The sequence below is a fragment of the Myxocyprinus asiaticus genome, chromosome 20, assembly GCF_019703515.2.
Source record: "Myxocyprinus asiaticus isolate MX2 ecotype Aquarium Trade chromosome 20, UBuf_Myxa_2, whole genome shotgun sequence".
NCBI classification, from domain to species: Eukaryota; Metazoa; Chordata; class Actinopteri; order Cypriniformes; family Catostomidae; genus Myxocyprinus; species Myxocyprinus asiaticus.
This window is the reverse complement of record NC_059363.1, coordinates 25,191,595-25,212,710: the sequence shown is the minus strand read 5'-3', so window position 1 is coordinate 25,212,710 and position 21,116 is coordinate 25,191,595. Positions and strand designations below refer to the sequence as shown.

The following is a 21,116-nucleotide window of genomic DNA, read 5'->3' as shown; positions in this document are numbered from 1 at the left end:
ACAAAATGGCTGACACCCGAAATCATTTTGGACTCCTGTAGCTAGAGATGGGCATTTTCGAGTAATTCTGTAGTCAAGTACTCTAACCTACAAAAAACGAGTACCTGATTACTCGTAAATTAAAATGCAATTTAAAAATAACACGTATGACACGTATGTGAAATTTACATTTTGTTTTATTCACAAAGAACGGTATGAAAATAAGATAAATTCAACAACCTATGTTTTTATCTTTCAAATATTGAATAAAAAATACATTACATTATGTAATAAAAATAGGGAAAAAATATTTAAAAATAACAAACATTTGCACTCATCCGGCGCTTACATAGAAACCAATACTGACAGCATTAGGGTAATGCGCTTATATAAACTCTGAGTCTACATAAAGGCTTTCGCATTTGTATAATTTCGCATGTCATTATTCTGAATAACAAGTGGTGAAAGACTTGTTTTAAAACAAGCTTTTTATAAAATGCACTGTTGGTGCTCAGCACACATACACACATACTGGTCTGATACTCTCCGAGTTCCTCATATCTTTCCACAAAAAAGCAGATGCTTGTCCGTTGGTTAGCATGACTCCAACAAGAACCGAATACAAATTAGAGTAGAATTCAATAAGAATCAAAACATTACAAATATTGCCTCACTTGGGTTTGTTTGAAAAAAACAGATGGCATTACATCTTCTCTCACTCAACACCTCAATGACACAGATTCACAGTGCCCCCTAGTGGACTCAATAGTAACTGCGAGATTTGGTGAGAGATTCAGAGGCAAAATACAGTGTAATTCAGCGCTGCTCACTGCAGGCAAATGTGGAAAGGAAAATTCATTTGTGATATACAAGTAGTGTTTTTAATGCTCGAGCAGCTGCTGCAGAACAAGTACTCAATTACTTGATTACTCGTTACATCTCTACATGTAGCCTGTGTTTGAAATTTTTTTAACATTCTATTAATCTTTTAAAAAAATGATCGGCCAATTAATCAGTTATCAGCCTTTCCTACCACCTTAGTTATCTTATCTGCAAAATCCACTATTGGTCGGCCTCTACTGAAAATTGCATCTTTAGCGTTGCTAGAGCCATGTTCTTCCTGTTAAGTTACGAGAACACTGTTCATTTATTCATTTAACCCTGTTCATTTTTAAAAACCTTGTGAAATCAAAAGTTTTGTGGCATTTTGGCCCTGTTTACATCTGGTATTAAGATGCATTTTGGGCAATCCATTTGAAACGCGACTAGGCTAAAGACAGGTGTAAATGGGGTCCAGAACATTTTGAGATTTGTCCACTTCAACCACATTTGAAGGTAGTCGAAAATGCACGTGAAAACGCGAAAATGCGTTCGAACAGCAGCAAAGAACCGTATACTCACCTGTCAATCAACTGCTGTACTAAAACAAGAGTTTTAAATTTTGCCAGTTACGTGTTGTTTTAAAAGGAAATAGCCATTAAATCTGAAAATTTTAAAAAAGCGCATGCATACATACAGTATACATGCACAAGAACATTACCGAATTTCTTCAGTATGCCTGATATCAACATGTAGTGACTCTGTATTTACTCTGTTATTTTAGTAGTACTCCACTAAAATAACTGAAAATTCTGCTCTAAACATCTTTTTGTGCATAGATTAAATGCAAGTATAATTGGGAGGAACAGTGTGCCATTTTTTCGAGCTTTCTTGTACTTCTACTTTTTCCTTTTTATTATCATGCAGTAATACAGTGACATAGATGTATGTCATCATGAAATCAGAGACCCTCCCCTTGAAATCCAAATTCAAGTGGTCAAAAGAGACGTTACGATCTTATCAGCTGTAAATAGCGATAGCGATGTGCCGGTCCAATTGTGATCAGATTGCCCAAATGCTTCTGAATACCAGATATAAACAGGGCCTTAATCCTTGTCTCTTAGCTTTGAGGTCAACGACATTACAGTGTACTCCTAAAAGTTAAAATGTTTTACTTAAGCATCTATGCATGTTTAAAATCTGCAGTCTTTCTCTTCCTGAAAAATGGATAAAAAATAGTAATGACTGATCTGGCACCCACGGGTGTATAGATTTCCATCCAATTAAATGATAATAAATAAAGCCACGAAAAGGCAGAGCTTTACCTGTTGAGGTGAGTGATGACATATTTGAAAACTTCATAATTTACAGGAGGAAATTTTCTCATGATTTCCTTCAGCACCTGCAGCCTCTCATAGTGATCTACAATTTCTGGAGAAAGGGAGAGAAGTGAGGAAAGATTCAGACTTTGAAATTTTCAGACTTATTACAGACTTTGTGGTGATAATTATTTCATGTTCCACAAGGACTGAACATATCAAACTATGAAGCACATAACACATTTGTGTTTGAACTTTTACAGCAGAAACACAAAGATAAAAGAAAAGGCAAGCATCAAAACTAGCACTTGCAAAAATTTCACTTGTTGTACACAAATTATGCACCCTTAACCACAACAAACAGACATTTTAATGCAAGATGCAATGAGCCGCTACAAATGCCTGGCCAACAACTTGAAAGATAAAACTGAAATATCAGTACATTCAAAGAGAACATCATCCCTGAATTTACAGTCATTTATCTACAGGAGAGTGGATCAGAAATAATGAGGAATACATCACAGGGGGCCTTGGATTAGATTTAGCACTGGGAAGCAACAAACGGAAATGCAGATGCATTTAAATTACTTCACCAGATTCCTTGGGCTGGGATTAGACAGTGTGGTGATGGGATTAATATTGAACGCAGTTGAAAGCAGTAAAAAAAACTAAAAAGAAAGAATGAAAAAATGAAGACTGGTAGGCTGTTGAGGTAACTCTCCTTGTCTTCATATTTATAGCAGACACATTTCCTGTCTTACTGAAGAAGCAACCCTTTGCTGCTGTAACTGATGTCAATGAACTTGGCTTATTTTGCCTTGAATATTAGCATGAATAAAAGGTTGGGTCATAACAATCACAGGTGGAGAAGAACTGTGCCTACAGTAATCTGCAGCAGGGGTACAATCAACCTTTGTAAAATATATACAGTATATATCGATATATATATCTATACATCTACTGTATATATCTATATCTATCTATCTATCTATCTATCTATCTATCTATATATATATATATATATATATATATATATATATATATATATATATATGTGTGTGTGTGTGTATATATAAAATATTAGGGCTGTCAATATATTGCATTTTATAAATCTAATTAATTACATGATATGGCGATTAATTAATTGAATTAATAGCATTTAATCGCATATATAAATATTTGCTGAGAAAGCCCCTCAAATAACAATAATTCAATATATAATGATCAAATAATTATTAAAAGTTATATAAATATTATAAATATAATATATTTTGTAAAAATAATATTTCTGATAATTAAAATAATAATAATACGTTTATTTCATATAGCGCCTTTCTTGAACCCAAAGTCGCTTTACATAAAAGCAAATACATGAAATACAGCAAATGGACAGATAACACATACATTCCACAAAAAACAAACAAATTCCTAACAAGGAGTGTTCAAGTGATAACACTGAATGAAGAGATTAGTTTTTAGATGTAAAGGAGGAGAAGTTGGTGAGTTCCTGAAGAGTTTTGGGAGAGCATTCCAAAGCTGAGGAGCAACAGTCATAAATGACCTGCCTCCCACTGAAGACAACCTGAACTTCAACAAACAGGAAATTTGCACCAGCAGACCGTAGAGTGCGAGTGGGAATATAAGGGCGAAGCAACTCACTGATGTACTGAGGAGCAAGTGTGTGAAGAGCCTTGGAAGCTATCAACAATATCTTATATTGAATGCGTTATGTATTTGGTAGCCAATGGAGCTGTTGCAGAATGGGAGTGATGTGTGCAGACTTTTTACTAGAAATAAGAACTTTAGCTGCAGAATTTTGGAAGTACTGTAGGTGATTTAGGGTCTTAGTGGGTAAACCATAGAAGAGTGAATTACAATAATCCAATCTAGGGGAGATGAACCCATGGACTAGTGTTTCTGCATCGTTTGTATTGGTTACTGGTCGGAGACAGGCAATATTGCGTAAATGAAAAAATGACGTCTTTATAATGTTATTAACATGAGCCTCGAAGGTGAGTGATGTATCAAAAATCACCCCAATGTTACGAACAGTGAGAGAGGGCTTAATGGCAGTACCGTCAATGTCCAAGGTAAGGTCTGAACAGCGTGATACCAATGATTTGGGGTCCATAATCAAAATCTCAGTCTTCTCTGCATTATATGCATTAACTTATTGTGTCAGACAAGTAAAGCATTGATAAGACAAAAAGTGGCTTTAGAAGGCAATATTTTTATTTTCCATTTTATTGAACATACACCTGCCATTGACTAACAGTCCACAGAAATCACTTTTGCCATTGAATTCGTCAATCTGTCAGATATATATTATAAGGGCTTTTCTAAGGACGCATCAATGTACACATGCATCAGAGGAATGCTTTTAGAACACTTTGGTTGTGTTGCATTATAAACACAGCATTTTTAAGGTCTGGGGAATTCTTTTAACACTTTATTTTTTATCTAATTAAGATCAACATATTTGTTAGATCGATAGCCCTAATATATATACTGTATACAGGTGCATCTCAAATTAGAATGTCACAGAAAAGTTCATTTATTTCAGTAATTCAACTCAAATTGTGAAACTCGTGTATTAAATAAATTCAATGCACACAGACTGAAGTAGTTTAAGTCTTTGGTTCTTTTAATTGTGATGATTTTGGCTCACATTTAACAAAAACCCACCAATTCACCATCTCAAAAAATTAGAATATGGTGACATGCCAATCAGCTAATCAACTCAAAACACCTGCAAAGGTTTCCTGAGCCTTCAAAATGGTCTCTCAGTTTGGTTCACTAGGCTACACAATCATGGGGAAGACTGCTGATCTGACAGTTGTCCAGAAGACAATCATTGGTACCCTTCACAAGGAGGGTAAGCCACAAACATTCATTGCCAAAGAAGCTGGCTGTTCACAGAGTGCTGTATCCAAGCATGTTAACAGAAAGTTGAGTGGAAGGAAAAAGTATGGAAGAAAAAGATGCACAACCAACCGAGAGAACCGCAGCCTTATGAGGATTGTCAAGCAAAATCGATTCAAGAATTTGGGTGAACTTCACAAGGAATGGACTGAGGCTGGGGTTAAGGCATCAACCACACACAGACATGTCAAGGAATTTGGCTACAGTTGTCGTATTCCTCTTGTTAAGCCACTCCTGAACCACAGACAACATCAGAGGCATCTTACCTGGGCTAAGGAGAAGAAAAACTGGACTGTTGCCCAGTGGTCCAAAGTCCTCTTTTCAGATGAGAGCAAGTTTTGTATTTCATTTGGAAACCAAGGTCCTAGAGTCTGGAGGAAGGGTGGAGAAGCTCATAGCCCAAGACTTAATTCAATCAATTGTGCCGCCTTAACTGGATACCATACTGATGTCTCAGAGGTCAAAATCTGCAGGTTTCAAAAGCATTTTGGGTTGTTTTCCCCTCATCACGTACAGTAAGTGGCACTATTTCAACTGTCACGTCCGCAACACTGGTTTTTCCTCAATGTGAAAATGACAAAGAATAAAAATCGAATATTACATGTTCTTAAGAGTGGCAACTCTTCTACATTATGTGGCTTCTATTAATTCTGGATTGTGCATTTAAATTCTAAGAGTTTATGCAGTGTGTGGTCTCCAAAAAACGAATTCTCATTCAAATAAATGTAATTAAATATACTACCCCTGACATATATAATAGTTTAATGGAGGGGAGGGTTTAAATACTTCAGGTAATTCATGGGTTTTAGTCATGTAACTTAGTTAAATATAGTGATTTAGAAACTAGTGGCTTTTCATTGGCAGATGCTAATGCAGATATCTAAAGCAGTGTTTTTCCAACCTTTTTTTGCCATAAGTACCCCCACTTCACCAACAGTAAGGCTCAAGTACCCCTTCATCGGCAAAAAAACCCAAAAATGTGTAGCACAGACTATCATTTAACGTTATCATTAATATTGATAAATATTGAATCACCGATGTACAAAATATAAATAGCTGATGCCAACTTTTACAACATGTCATTATAGATACAGCAAAAATAACTGTTAAGTAACTTTATTTTAAGTGATTTTTTCATCTTCGTTCTTTATGAGGATGCCTTTTGGCCTGTCCCCAGCTATTTTTAACTTCTTGGGTACTAGCAAGTATGCACATTTTGACTGAAACAAATACATTAAAACAAAAGCATGTATTTAGAATTTAATCTCTCTCTGTATATCATTTTCTTTTAGTGGACATAATATATTTTTCAAAGACTTAAAGTTGTGTCCCCAAGTTGTCTCAATACTGTAACCACCATAACAACCCCTCATTAATGTAGAATTTCATATATAATAATCAAAATAAAAAAACTCTCAGGATGTGAACTCCACAAATACAAGTAAATGTCTCCTTTTTTTATCACTTTATCTTATATTTTGTTAGGTGTTTTCAGAAGCCGGTTACTATGATTTTGTACAGAAAACAATGTGGACATTAGATTTGAAGAAATATCAGCACTAAATTCTATTTCTAATAAACACTTAATAGTGTCATGATCTTGAGCTTAAATCTAGTGATGGCTAAATCAACTGTAATGTCAGAAAGTCAACCCTGTTACTATTTTAAAGGCATAGCTATATTCCAACATATTTTAGAAAATGTAATTTAGCTTTAGATGTCACAGTGAAATTTCTTATCACAATGAAGACATTCTTTTTCTGATAGAATGTTTATAACCTTTCAGAAATTTACATAAAAAATCACCTTTTTGAAATGGAAAAGGCACTGATTTCATGGAATGACCCATAATGAAAAGATGAAGTTGATGACGTTTGTTCATCAACAGCAACTTGAGCGGGAATAAGCCTGTTTTTGAGTGATCTCTTTCTGTTGCAGCAGGTGGCATTAACCAGAAGGCAAAGTACCTCAGGCACATAAGGACAATGTGATAACTTATCAACAAATTATCAAAGGTATTGTGTTAAACATACTAAATAAAAATATGTATGCTTTTCATTTTACATCAAATCATTACTGTGAAGTGTATATATCAAAATTAACGATTCAGATAATTAAATATGTTTAACTGCGTTCATAATTTTGCCAGTGAAATATGGTGTCTCAGTTCTTTTTGTAATTATTTATAAATTAAATCCAGATGGACATTTAACATAAGACTTATATGGTATTTGCAGTCTTTATATAGTGGAATTTATTTACCATTGGAAGTCGACATATGAATAACAAGCGTGAGCTTTTTCAAAGGTGAACACCATCGCTACCACAGCAAATACAACCTTTGTTACATATGCAAAATTGATTGAAAAAAAAATCAGGAGATTTTAAGTCATACATTTTGTTCAAAGCAAATTCCAATTCTTTTCGCATATCCCCTGCAACCTGCTGATGTACCCCCTGGGGAGTCTAAAGAACAAGGTGACCCAATGTCTGTAATACTGACACAAGTGTATACATAAAATGAGTATAAAAGAAGTACACAAAATTGCTTAAATTAATTGAACACTTTTCACAATATGTACTCAAAATGTACTTCAAAATACAAAAACAGAATATAATTTTCCATTGGCAAAGCCATCGATTTTTGTAAATTTGGCAGTTATCGGCCAATGCTGATAATCTCCAAAATGTCAAATATTGTCAGTTATAATTAAAGTGTTTAATGAAACAGTTTGTAGCTTAAAAAAGATAGACTGTTTCAAAACAGCCACTTCCCACAAACCTCTAACAAAAAGTGACTGAGACAAAGTAAAAAGTAATTAGTCAATACTTACTGGCTGCTTCCACTAGCTCTGGGTGGAGAGAGTATGGTATGAGGGGGTCAGGGAGGTCAGCAAAGAAAGCTTTCAGGGCCCCTGCCACTGCGTTTACAGCTACATCCATCACCATCAGATCAACACTATGGTCTGAGAGAAGAATAAAAATAGTGTGAGCTTGTGTAAGAATTGAACTGCCTTTTTCAGAGTTGGTAAAGCACATAAAACAGCTTTACCTGGATTTAGCAAAAGCAGAGAGCTAAGAGAACAAAAACAGTGGAGAAAAAAACAATGAAAGTGAGGAAAATACAGAAGAGAGAGGCAGGCTGTAAGAGCGGGGTTTAAAGTGAAATGACAGCTGTCAGACTAGATCTCTCTGAAAAAGCACTGAATGAACATTAGAAAGGGGGAAAAGCACCTAATTCACAGAATCGTGAGGCTGCAGAAGAATAAATTAGAAAAAGACTAATGGCTCTAGGCCAGTGGGCAGACTGCTGCATATAGTGGCTCTTTTGGGCAAACGATGGCTCACTGAGTGAATAATCTGGTCACTCGGCCGAAGATTTTTCCACCCACTCATGTGCACAGCTCACCCGCTAGAGATCACTAGTACTTGATTTAAAAAATATATGAAAACCAAGAGAGTGGATTTCATTTTGACCACAAAAGAAAAAAACATTGGTAACACTTTACATTAAGGTTCTATACGTTAACAGTAGTTAATGCAGTCGATTTAATTAACTAAGAATGAACAAAATGTATTTTCAGCATCTATTAATATGTTAATGTTAAAATGAAGTCTGCAAATTAGTATTTGAGTACTTGACAACGACTTTTAAGATATTGATATCGACATGCTATATTGCACCTAAAACTATTTTAACAAAACATCATTCTTTTATAGTTAAAATGGAGCTTTTATGACCTCATATTAAGGAGATTACGTGGAATATTTGTACTTAAATTATTTTGTCACTAAGCAGGACATTTTAAAATGAACTAGTGAAGGCATAAAGTGCATAAAAACAAACAAACACAAGAAATGGTAAAAAACGTAAAAGAAATGGTGACCACCAATGATCTATCTGATAATTCTGAACATGTTCCTGCATACAAAAATCGAATAAAATAAACACAGGTGTCCCAAGACGCGTTTTTAGTTATTTGTAACCTGACACGGCATCTTAAAAAAGTGGTACTCCTGAACGAGACACTGAAGAAGCAGCGAGACATGACGCAACTCTCAAAGACACTGTCTAGTGCATGTTTACATAAAAAAACAAATAGAAAATGCGTTTGGTGTGAACGACCCCTTATGTTACAACTATCCATTTGCAGAAATTAACCTTAGCCAATGTTAATAAATGGTGTAATTTGTAAACTGTTAGTTCATGTAAACTATTGTGTTAATTTAACCTATACAATCTTATCATAAAGTGTTAACCATAAATATATTGACTGTAACCACCTCAGTATATTTACAGTGCAGAGGATGTTTAATTTAAAGCTTTTAAAATGAGACTTTAATGGATCTCTCTACTATAAACTGGCAACAAGGAGATCTTTTGAGCTTAAACTTTGCTGCATAGCGTCTAGTGCCAATCACTACTTAATGTAATCCTGCTGGCACCATGTCATTTTAAATGACAAGATTGTTTTTATGGAAATGGTCCGTTTACAGTGCGGCAGATCATAATCACATCATTCAGTGACTTTTTCTTATTTGGCAGCTGCAGTTATTCATGCTGCTGAATGAAGCGTTCACCCTTTCAGTAAGTCTCGATAAAAGTAAGAACTTCAAAAAGGGGGGCAGGTTAATATTTTACTGAGTTTGTAGTTTAGTGAGTACATGGTACATACAGTTCTTCCACAATAAAATTAAATCTTCCTTGCACAATACAAAAAATAATCAAAACAAAAAAATAAAACTGCTTTTTTAAACTTGAGCCATTTGCTAACTAGCAAACGACCAGATGTTGTTTTGAAGTTGAGAGATGGCTTTGTTTAGGCTACATAAATGTTTTACTGCTTTGTGACTACTACATTGTGTCATAACCAGGCACACCATGCTTGGTAGCCCCATCCAATGTTTAATTTCATTGGTCCACAACAGAGCTGTTCAGCCATGACGTCACTTTGTAGGCAAACCCCTAAGGCTAATTCGCCATGGGTTTCCATGGGAATTTCCTATGGGTGTTTATAAAGGCGTTTTGGATTTACAAGTAGAATAAGGTCTGTAGTAAATTTATTTATTTGAAAATACGTAGACATTTTGTTCATAAATTACACACATTCATACCAAAAATGCAAATTTTGAAGCCAACATTTTTATTTATTTTTTTTAAGTATGTTGCTTCAATGTGGGTTCAGAATTCACGTTTGGGGTATGATTGTGTATAATATGTTGTAGAACAAAATGTCCATGTTTCTTCAAGTAATGTTTACCACAGACCTTGTTTTACTACTATATCCAAAAACTGAAACATAGGAAAATTCTGAGAGAACTAATAGATCGAACATGCCAATTTTCTTCCGGATTTTTGGACTAAACCCAAACAGTTCTATTGGTCCACAACATCAAATATGTTTATTTACTTCATTTATAAGTGTCATTTTAAATAATACATTTTACTTTTCAGTATAAATTTCTTCAACTTGTTATCATAAACACAATATATGGCACATTTCCAGACACATACAATGATATTAAAAAACCAATTTTTAAAATACCACCTAAAAATTATCTTAAATTGTACTGGAATGTATTTAATTTATGTATGTTACTATATTTCATTGTATGTAATGAATTAAATTTCATTTTATGGACCATGGTGGAAGAACACTTAATTTCCCAGAATGCTCTAATTTACTCAATATACAGTCAATAATTTCCCATTTTGATGATCTGAAAACAATGTGGTAAACATTTTGTTGTGCTTTACGTGAAAAGTTGTCTTTGCAATTGAGAAAAAAAATATTTGAACATATATGGAAATAATAGGCATAATAAGCCAGACTTAATAATGCAATTATTGGAGGCCTGGGTAGCTCAGTGGTAAAGATGCTGGATACCACCCCTTGAGTTCACTAGTTTGAATCCCAGGGCGTGCTGAGTGATTCTAGCCAGGTGTCCTAAGCAACCAAATTGGCCCGGTTGCTAGGGAGGGTAGAGTCACATGGGGTAACCTCCTCGTGGTCACTATAATGTGGTTTGTTCTCGGTGGGATGCGTGGTGAGTTGAGCGTGGATGCCGCGGTGGATGGCGTGAAGTCTCCACACGTGCTATGTCTCCGTGGCAACGCGCTCAACAAGCCACACGATAAGATGCGCGTGTTGATTCTCAGACGCGGAGGCAGCTGGGATTCGTCCTCCACCACCCAGATTGAGGCAAATCACTACGTGACCATGAGGACTTAAAAGCACATTGGGAGTTGGTAATTCTTTGAATTACACTTCAGTAAATTACTCTTCCTGTCCTTCTAATTAAAATTTAAATTCAATATTCTGTGGGGTGTGCCAATTTAATTCCATTTCAAATTCTGCCTAACCCTGATGAAAGTACTGATACTATTCAGTACAATATCACCATCTGAAGCGATTTGAATGGATTTACCAACAAACCACTGGATCACATCAAATGTCCTGAGACTGTTCAGCTTTCTGGTAAATACTGCAGTACAGAGTGTCTCTCAGGACAGCCTTAAACAAATTGAACCATAATGAATCTAAATGGTGACAAGATATCCACCCATTGTGAGAGCCTGGCAAAATCTAATTTACAAATGAACCATTTGAATTGGAGTTTATTAGGGCCTCCTTCTATCCAATTTATGGAATACGTTCCTACATGTGTCCTAACAACATGTTATCAGAAGCTTGCAAAGGAAGCCTAATTTCCCACAGAGCCAAGTTAAAGCAGCACATACCCTGGTCAAATTGTTTCTGAATGTTGTCTTGATCCGTCTTGTTTCCACTCACTCGATAAAGGCCCTCTGTGGTGAGACCTGCAAATTTAGAGTGGCACTTCATTAAAATCAATCCTGCAAAGGTTATGTGACAAAACTTCAGTGCAACAAAGCAGTTAGTTGCAGAGTGCTCTTGAAGGAACCACATAGAGGAAAGCACAAAACAGCAGCACCGTAGTCAATTCACATTTTATTATTAAACATAAGTGAAGAAACTGTAGCAATAAATAAGGAAGCAAACATACATTAAGGTCACCAAATCTGAATTTTTGGCACCAAAAACAAGATTTTGAAATGAAACAATGCATCTCTATAAACTCGTACTGTTCGACATCAAGTCGATTTTTCAATTGTTTGGATGCTGAACAATACAATCAGGTATGCAAACTTTTATTCTAAAACAAAAGTCATTATTGAGAAAAGTTTGTTTGTGAAAAACTGTTTCTGAATTTTATACTTGTGTAATTAGGCGAAGTCGTATCAGATTTACATGCATTATGAATGTCTTAATACTACTACTACTACTAATACATTTCTAAATGTAAGTTTGGGAGGAGCTTGTTCATCTAGGCCTGCCAATCATATACCAAGGATATAAACAGCTGCTTCTCTCGCATTGGTGACGATTCTTCCGGCATCCTTCCACCTCCCCATCTTTTATTTTATAACATTTATCTCAGTACCGTGCTTGAGCCCCTCCATTATAGACAGCATGCAAAATCTCTTTACCTTAATTCGATCCAGGTCTACTTGAACTAGGGACGGGAAAAATATAGATTTTCCGATGCAACGCAATCATCGTGTGATATTGATTCTTAAATCCCAAGATAGATCTTTTACTCTATGTGGCAACCCTCTTCAAAGTGAGTTAATCACTTGCATATGCGACCACATTTCACGCTATGCGAGAAAAAAAAATCTGTGATTAGGCACTGGCTGGTAAACTTTCAGATTTCACTCACCAGTGTTTGAGTAGTTGCTTATAGTGGCGAAGAAGTTCAGCAGCGAGATCCTTTAACTGCGTGTTGAGAGTAAAAGTTTGGTTTGACTCATACGTGTCCAAAGACGAGATCCACGCAATCCATATGTCACTGAATAATGTCTCTTTTTATACCCTTTATGTTCTGTACTGTCAGTTGATGATTAAAAACAACAAAAAAGAAACATTTAATTCTAACCACACATAGCACGGATGCGCTTAAGAAACGCATCCTCAGTCATTAAAATGCACTCACTGGCTGATGCTGGTAGTCTTAAAGAGACAATATCGATTTAGCACATGTTCAATATATCAATGTAAATAATTGTAGAGTACAAATTATGCATTTAAACTAGGGCTGCACGATATGTAAAAAAAATAAAAATAATTAAATGTACGATAAGTTGTTGGAAAATGCGATATGCAATATGATAATCCTATGTTAATGTAATCAAAGCACGTGGAACCCCCACCGCCCAAATAAAATTATGTTTATTGGAAGATCACAAATATTATTGTCTTTTGTTCCACATTGTATATAGATTGCGTATAATATGTACAGTTTGACCATTATCTATATATTCAAATTAATCTTCAATTATTTGTCATTTTTTTGTTGTTGTAAAAAGCATGTGAATATAAAGTTAATTTCACCATATTGTGGGATATCCTAAAATAATATGTGTTATAAAATATTTTATTTTATTTTTAAACTCTAATTCATATTTGTACTAATTTCAAAATTAGTTCATTCAAGGTGGGAACTTTTATTTTGAAAAAAGATGTTTAGAAGCGTTTGCTGTAGACATTTGCTTTCTGCTTTGGTTTAATGTGATTGTTGTCAGTCTGAACTTGAGATTGAGAGGAATGATTTCACAAGACCATTAATTGAAATCCTTGAAATCCCCATCTTTTGATATATCCACACAGACCACAGTGGCCAATAAACAAGAAAAGTTTGGGTTTGTTTAACAGCATATGGTCTCATTGTTACCTGCACACACAAACGCTCAGAATGGAAGCAAAGGACAGTGCCAGTTACAGCTACATACTGTATGCCCAAATTGTGACACTCCACTGTATTAAAATCATTGCAAGCACTTTCCATATGCATATTGCGATATGTACACTTTATCGTGCAGCCCTAATGTAAACAGTAAACATGTAACTAAACTATATATATACATGCAATATAATATATGCAATTTCAAGACATTTATTGATGGAATACACTGAATTTAAACATGTTTCAAAAGCTAAAATGTGACCGATATGATGAAAAACTAAGGAAAATGTATTTTGTCAAATTAATAGTTTTGAATTGTACCTAGAAGGGTTAGAAAATCGCCTTATAATTAAAAGTATTGGCTGAGAGAGAATTTATTTAATATGTGAGCAAAATGGACACTGTATCCCATATACTAGGGCTGCCCCCTAATAGTCGACCAAACATTAGTCAATGAGGAGAGTCTTAGTCGACCAAGTTTTGATTGGTCGGTTGGTCGCAAAAAAAAAAAAAGTGTCTAGATTGGACGCTAGGTGGTACTAAGGGGTAATTTTCGTTAAGCAGGGTTAAGGTTAAGCCTACACAATAAAGCAAGACACCTTGATTTCAAACTTTGAACTTTATTTTTTATTTATTTTAACTAAAAATTGAAATGAAACTGAAAAAAAATTAAGTGCAATTAAAATGTGTGTTGTTCAACTTTTTGAAAGATGGCTTTACAACAGTTGTAAAGGACAACATTTCTCTGGCAAAGAACCTACTTCATCTGTGCATTCTCTATCGGTCGGATATTTCTCTGTCCGAGAAAATAAATCTTGTGTGTGAATAAATTTGTTTTGTTATATATATATATATATATATATTGCAATATCCAATTACATCGGCAACCCCCGGGCTGAGGGATCGGTGAATATTCTTGCTTTAGTGATTTTGCATTGAAAATTTAATTTATTTAAAAAAAACGAAAAACTTAAATCAAATAAATTTCTAAATTCAAACTGCACTCCAAACAAAACAAAAAAGCAATTAAAGTAATGAAATGATCCAAAAAATGATATATCCATCTTTCCATTTACCAAGTATTTTCCAAGTATCGTCTAAACATGCAGGTGGAAAATTACTTACACAAATGAAGAAATAAAAACAATTATAAATGTAAAAATAATAATTATACTGATGATAATAATCACTGAAATATAAATTATGGTTGAGGTGAACGTGTTTTTGTATTATTTTATGTTTTAATCACAGATGTATAGGTTGCAGAGTTGTGGTCACAATGAACCGCTATGTGGAAATAAAGCGAACTGAACTCAAAGCACCTCCTGAGCTGAGATGTCTGAAGTAATTTGCAGCACTCATAGGTGATATGTTCTTGCAAAAAAAAATTATTTGTAATATTAATTTGATAATAATAATAGCCTAATAATAATAATAAAATACATTAATGGGAAAACGAGCCAAATATCATCTTGACATTGTCAAAGTCATCAGCTATTGGCGATCATTCTGACCATCGTCGATCCCCGAGATCATCGTCTGTCGGCACAACCTTAATGTGCATTTCTCTATAAATTAACAAAATGTTCAGACAGTGTCCTTGCTGGTTTTTCCAACACATTCAGAATCATTACCATGTTGCTGCGGCTCGCTTCGTGCGTGTGCTTGTAAAATGTATATTTTAAAGGCTCATTATTACAGTTTAGTATTTCTCTGTAATATAGAACAGTGTTAGCAATGTTACTTATAACATTCTTTCTCAGCTCTGGAACTCAAACCATTTTCTGATGCCCCCCAAAATATATATATTTAATTCAATTAATATCATAAATGTGCGACAACTAGTCGACTAATGGCTTAAACTAACGACTACTAGTCGACAAGGAAAATCTTTGGTCGGGGGCAGCCCTACCATATACAATATACTCATATGAATTGATATAAAATCAAAATCAGAATAGAATCGGGAAATTTGTACCCATTCACAACCATAACATGAACCAATTAACTTTTGAATCTTTGTTTTGTGCTTGTATGTCTAACTATTGTGTATCAATTGCTATGCGTTTCTCACTTGAGAATGACAGGCAGCACTTACTAGTCAACCCCACATTAAATAACCAATAATTAAGTCGAAAAGTGTAAATATAAGTAAAAAAAAAAATGTCAAGCAAATGATTGGTCTATTTCTACTTGTTAGTCACTTTGGAAAGAAAGCATTTTCCCAAAAAGTTAAATGGTGAGTGAAAACATTTGATTTTTTTTATTATCATTACACAGGTATTCATATTTCACTAAAGACCAAGTAGTACTAAGAACCGACATGTTCTTAAAACCTACACATTTCACAGTATTTCATTCCTTTTACAACCTTTGTTCAAATATTTAAAGTAATGCACTCAAGCCAATAAACTGGGCCACTCCAGATGGATGAGTGGACATACGAGCACCTGATATGTGAAAAAGTATCATATGAAAAAATAGGCCAGAAATGCAGATAATGCTGCAGAACTCAACTGAAACTTCCCCGTTCCCTGACCGATAACACTGCTTGTATCTCTTATTTTCATTTTGTCTAATCTACTGAAGCCCGTTTATCAAGCTAAAGATAGCTCTGTGAAGTCGTGACCTTGTGCAGCTCAGTGGCGCTCCAGAGTACCGATGCAAAACACAGGGCACCCACAGTCACTGTTTAAGCTTGTGGGCTGCTAACGGCTGTGAGTGAAAACCGCTGTGCATTCTTTAGATGTTCCCACATGTCAGAGCTAGTTCCTCCTACAAAGTAGTGGGAGGCTACAGTGAGGCGCCTGTTTAACTCACTGGTGTGTTCACAGAAAGGGGCAGTTGTGCAGTGACAAATGTGGGCTTTTATGAAAAAAGGAGACTTGAAAAAAACAATTGAAGAAAAACTGACAAGGTTTTTCAAGCACTGGAAATTTTTCGGTGGCCATCCAAGTGAAATTTCAGGGTGCAGAAGCAAATTCAATGACATTCATTTCACATTCTAAATAGATTTCTCATCTTACGTGCACATTTGTGTAGGGCCCTATAAAATCCATAAATTTTTTTCCAAATTCCGTTTTATTTTTCCCAAATTCTGTTTTCCATTTTATTTTCCCAGAATTCTGGGTTTTAAAGTTTAATTACATTTTATCATACAGTTTAGACAAATTAACTCATAGAATTTTTATTAAATGAGAACAGAACAATTACTTTCAACATACCATTGAATTATTTTTATTAAATGAAGTGCTTCTATACTGATCCTCACAGGACATTCCAAAACCCCATATTGCAGGGGTTGTTTTTTTTGTGGGGTTTTTTTTTGGTCAAATACAGTGCTGCGCAGTAGAGCATCACAGTTTTAATAAAAGCAGTGATGAAACTCTTGCTTCTGAGATATTGCTTTAATATAATGTAATTATTATTGCTATGTTATTATTCTCATTATTACTATTAATACAAATACATTGAATATTTTATTTTACTATACAGAAGTAATACATTTCTGTCCCATTTTTTTTCAATTTCACGCACCTAGTAAAATTGAGGATATGTTTGACGAATTCACTTCTCCCCTCCAGAAAAACTGTTCACTATATGGGCTAATATGCTCATTAAACCACTAAAGGCTACGATTTAATTATATAAATATACTGTATAGTCTGGATGAGCTCCTTGCTTCATAGTGAATAAAATGATCTTCTCTTTGTCATTAATACACACACAGAGTACACATGATTTTTCTCAATCACTTTGGCTCAATTCTTGAATGAGAATTACTTTTTTTTTTTTTTAAACAATAAGTTCAAATCTTTTGAACAATAAGTTCAAATCACTTACAGTTTAGAGAATGTAAAGACTTTAAAAAAGTGAGCCAAAGCGATTGAGAAAAACTGTAATGATGAGGTTAGTGTGTCAACAGTGGCTTCTCACATTCACTTACTGTTGAAGCACGCAGCTGAGACAGACCGTATGGCTATTTGTTTAATTAAATTACAGCCTTTTGTGGTTTAATCATCACAATAGGACATATCACCACTTTTAATTTGTTTAATTGCGCATTTTGGGAGTCGACCGATTATTGGCCTGGCCGATAATCGGATCTGATATTAATATTTTTTCTAATTATCGCAAATCGTTATTTTGTCTGATCTGATTGCCAATTAAATAAACTAATTTTAAAATGTGTTCCATTGGCTCTAATGCCACCGCCTCTCTCTGAAAGATCACTGCTTGTAGTCTGGCTCAATGTCCCGCCACAGTATTATCAGATTGGTTCTAAGTCACGAGTAAATGGCCAATCAAAACTGTACTCCGTATTTGTGGGGGAGAAGTGGGATACAGGAAAGCAGCGAGAGAGTTGCAATAAACATCACAATACTTTATGTCAGCAGTCACCAGTTAGCGAACCGCGTTCCAGGTCTGGACTGGTTTCATCGGAACCGTGAGACATCATGTCAACGGTTGCCCCCTCTCACCTTTTCTACACAGTAGATTAGCCGTGTGACAAAACAATGGAGCTGTGTACATTGCAAGCACTCCGGGGAGTAGAGAGCAGTGTTTTAGTACTCGAGTCCAGTACTCGGACACAAGTCCGACTCAAGACGCGATATTGATGACTCGTGACTCATCTCAGACTTGAACACTAATGACTCAGACTTGGACTTGAGCATTAGGTGCATTCTGAGAGGACTTGTTACAACCGTTAACTTTTGCATCCTGCCCTTTTATGGTTGAGAACACATGCATGTCATGCCATGTACTGGTTGCGCAAGCGCGAATCTCTGCGCTTGCTCACGGATTTCCTTTGCTTTCACTCAAAACTGGACGTGCACTCTCAAATCTCACTGCTCTCGTTGTAATATGTTAAACATGTAATATGTACTCACAAATCTATTATAATGCAAAATAACTGCCTCTGTTTATTCATACAAATATTCTGCCTCTGTTTGACATGGTATAGTGAGGGAGAATGCCGGAGTTTGAGGAATCAACTCGCCATTTGGTTGGTGGTGTATAATAAATGGTTAAAGTCATACTGTAAGAATGATATTCTGATGCTCACTGATAATGTAAGAGATATGAGCAAATCAAATGACAGAAACCGTTAACAAATAACATGTTGCGACTCAAGTCCTCTCAAAACATTCACCTCAGTCGAAAACTTACCTGCACAAGTTTGTCTAGAACGCATAAAGGATTTTTCAGAATCTATGTGGCGGCACATACGTAGAAAATTAGAAAATATGTGGAACAAAATCGTAAACCATTATTAGGAGTTATAACGAGAACATAAGATCATTGGCTTGTGTTCATGCATTTATGACAAGTGCATTTTTACATAGAGTTGGAGACTGGCTCGTGTGATGCGAGTTTCACAGATGTAGGCTAAAACAGTTGAGAAATCGCATTGTAAAAAAGGACAAACATCCTTCCATCCATCCATGAAAAATCATGTGTATTGCTCCAACACCTGAATTATGAATTTTGGTAACAATATCTTTTGTTTTAAACTTCAAATAAATGGCAAGAAGGCACTGCTGTTTACAGTGGAAAGTTATTTTTCTGACATCTACTTTTTTATTTCCTTGATTATTGTATAGGCCAATATACAACATTGTGATTAAACAGACAGACAGACAGATAGATAGGTGACCCATCTGAATTGAGTTTTTTACCTTAAGCGCTAAGGAGGCGTCAAACATCTCAAACGGCTAGACAGCCTAATATTTTAACAACCACGGATGACTAAAACAGCTAAATCAATGTGTCATGCAGCAACAATTATGTGTCATGTGGGTTTTTTTTAACTACACATCACCCTGAATAAAATTCTGTCCGAATGATGATAAATATTAGGAAACAAACCGGCCATGTTTGCCTTCAGATTTTCAAATATTCTCTACAAAGATTAATCAATAAGAGTTGAGAAGAGTCTAATGAAGTGTTTATTTCCCTTGACATCTACTTTTACTTATGTATTATTTCCTTTGTTGCATTGCTTTGAGAAGATGTTGAGTTTCTTAAGAAAAGTCGACAATACAAATTATAATACTAGTCATTAACATCAGACTGAAATGTGACACAACGTGAAATGTAGCCTTGTGGTAAGGTTGATTTAAAACCAAATTTATTTATTTACTTTGACTATGTTTGTAAAGTTCCAAATGTAGAGAAAATTTTCATTTATAAAGTTTTTAATTCACTGACTGGATTGTTCAAAAATAAGCATGACAATATAGTAAATTTAATACATAATTTTTTTATTGATTTTTAAAAATCAATAGTTTTCAGTTTCAGATGCCATTGTAGAAATGTAGTATTGGCAGTCAGCCATGATTACTTTAAGTTACTGATCTTCAGTTACTGTGATTAAGTGAGTAGTATTTGGCTGGTCGTGTGATTCTAACATGGCAGCCCCCATGTGCGGACCCTCTCCATGTAGATTAAAACAGCTTTTATAAGGTTACTGATATGACTGGAGTCTTCATTTTAATGTGAGTGGTTATGATTTCCTACATATATTGCAAAATTACAAATGTGTTTAGAAATTTTTTTAATGAGGAAAGAATTACTGAGTATATATCGTTATTGTGATATAAAATTACACATATTGTGATATAACATTCTGGTCATGTCGCCCACCCTTACACATCTTAATATGTCTATTTTTATCCAAGGATACAAATGTTGATCATCAACAGCCAATGTCACCAAATGCAAAAACTAAAAGACAGTTAAAATCTAGTAAAATAAAGAATGTTTTTGGGGGGCCTGGGTAGCTCAGCGAGTATTGACGCCGACTACCTCCCCTGGAGTTGCGAGTTCAAATCCAGGGTGTGCTGAATGACTCCAACCAGGTCTCCAAAGCAACCAAATTAGCTCCTTATGGCCACAATTAGTGGTTCTCGCTCTCAATGGGGTGTGTGGTAACTTGTGCGTGGATCACGGAGAGTAGCATGAGCCTCCACATGCAAAGTCTCCACACTGTCATGCACAACAAGCCACGGGTTAAGATGCGTGGATTGACTGTCTCAGAAGTGGAGGCAATTGAGACTTGTCCTCCGCCACCTAGATTGAGGTAAGTAACCGCGCCACCACGAGGACCTACTTAGCAGTGGGAATTGGGCATTCCAAACTGGGAGAAAAGGGGATAAAAAATAAATAAATAAATAATGTTACTTACTAAATTAACACAAGTAGGATAATAGTCAATCATTATTATCATTTGCCCTTAATAACAATACATCGCAATAAACACTATTTCCATACATATTTTTCATATTAACTCATTTAATATGCCATGCG

General features: G+C 35.1%; 1 protein-coding gene across 1 annotated transcript in view; it reads right to left on the bottom strand.

Annotated features, from left to right (window-relative positions):
- Positions 1 to 21,116, bottom strand: part of arhgap5 (Rho GTPase activating protein 5) — a 70,665-nt gene that overhangs the window by 6,052 nt on the left and 43,497 nt on the right. The window contains exons 4-6 of the mRNA XM_051646088.1: positions 11,782 to 11,859; positions 7,874 to 8,005; positions 2,124 to 2,229 (exon numbers count right to left, since the gene is read on the bottom strand). Of these exons, the coding sequence (XP_051502048.1) occupies positions 2,124 to 2,229; positions 7,874 to 8,005; positions 11,782 to 11,859 (316 nt within the window). The remainder of the gene's footprint in view (positions 1 to 2,123; positions 2,230 to 7,873; positions 8,006 to 11,781; positions 11,860 to 21,116) is intronic.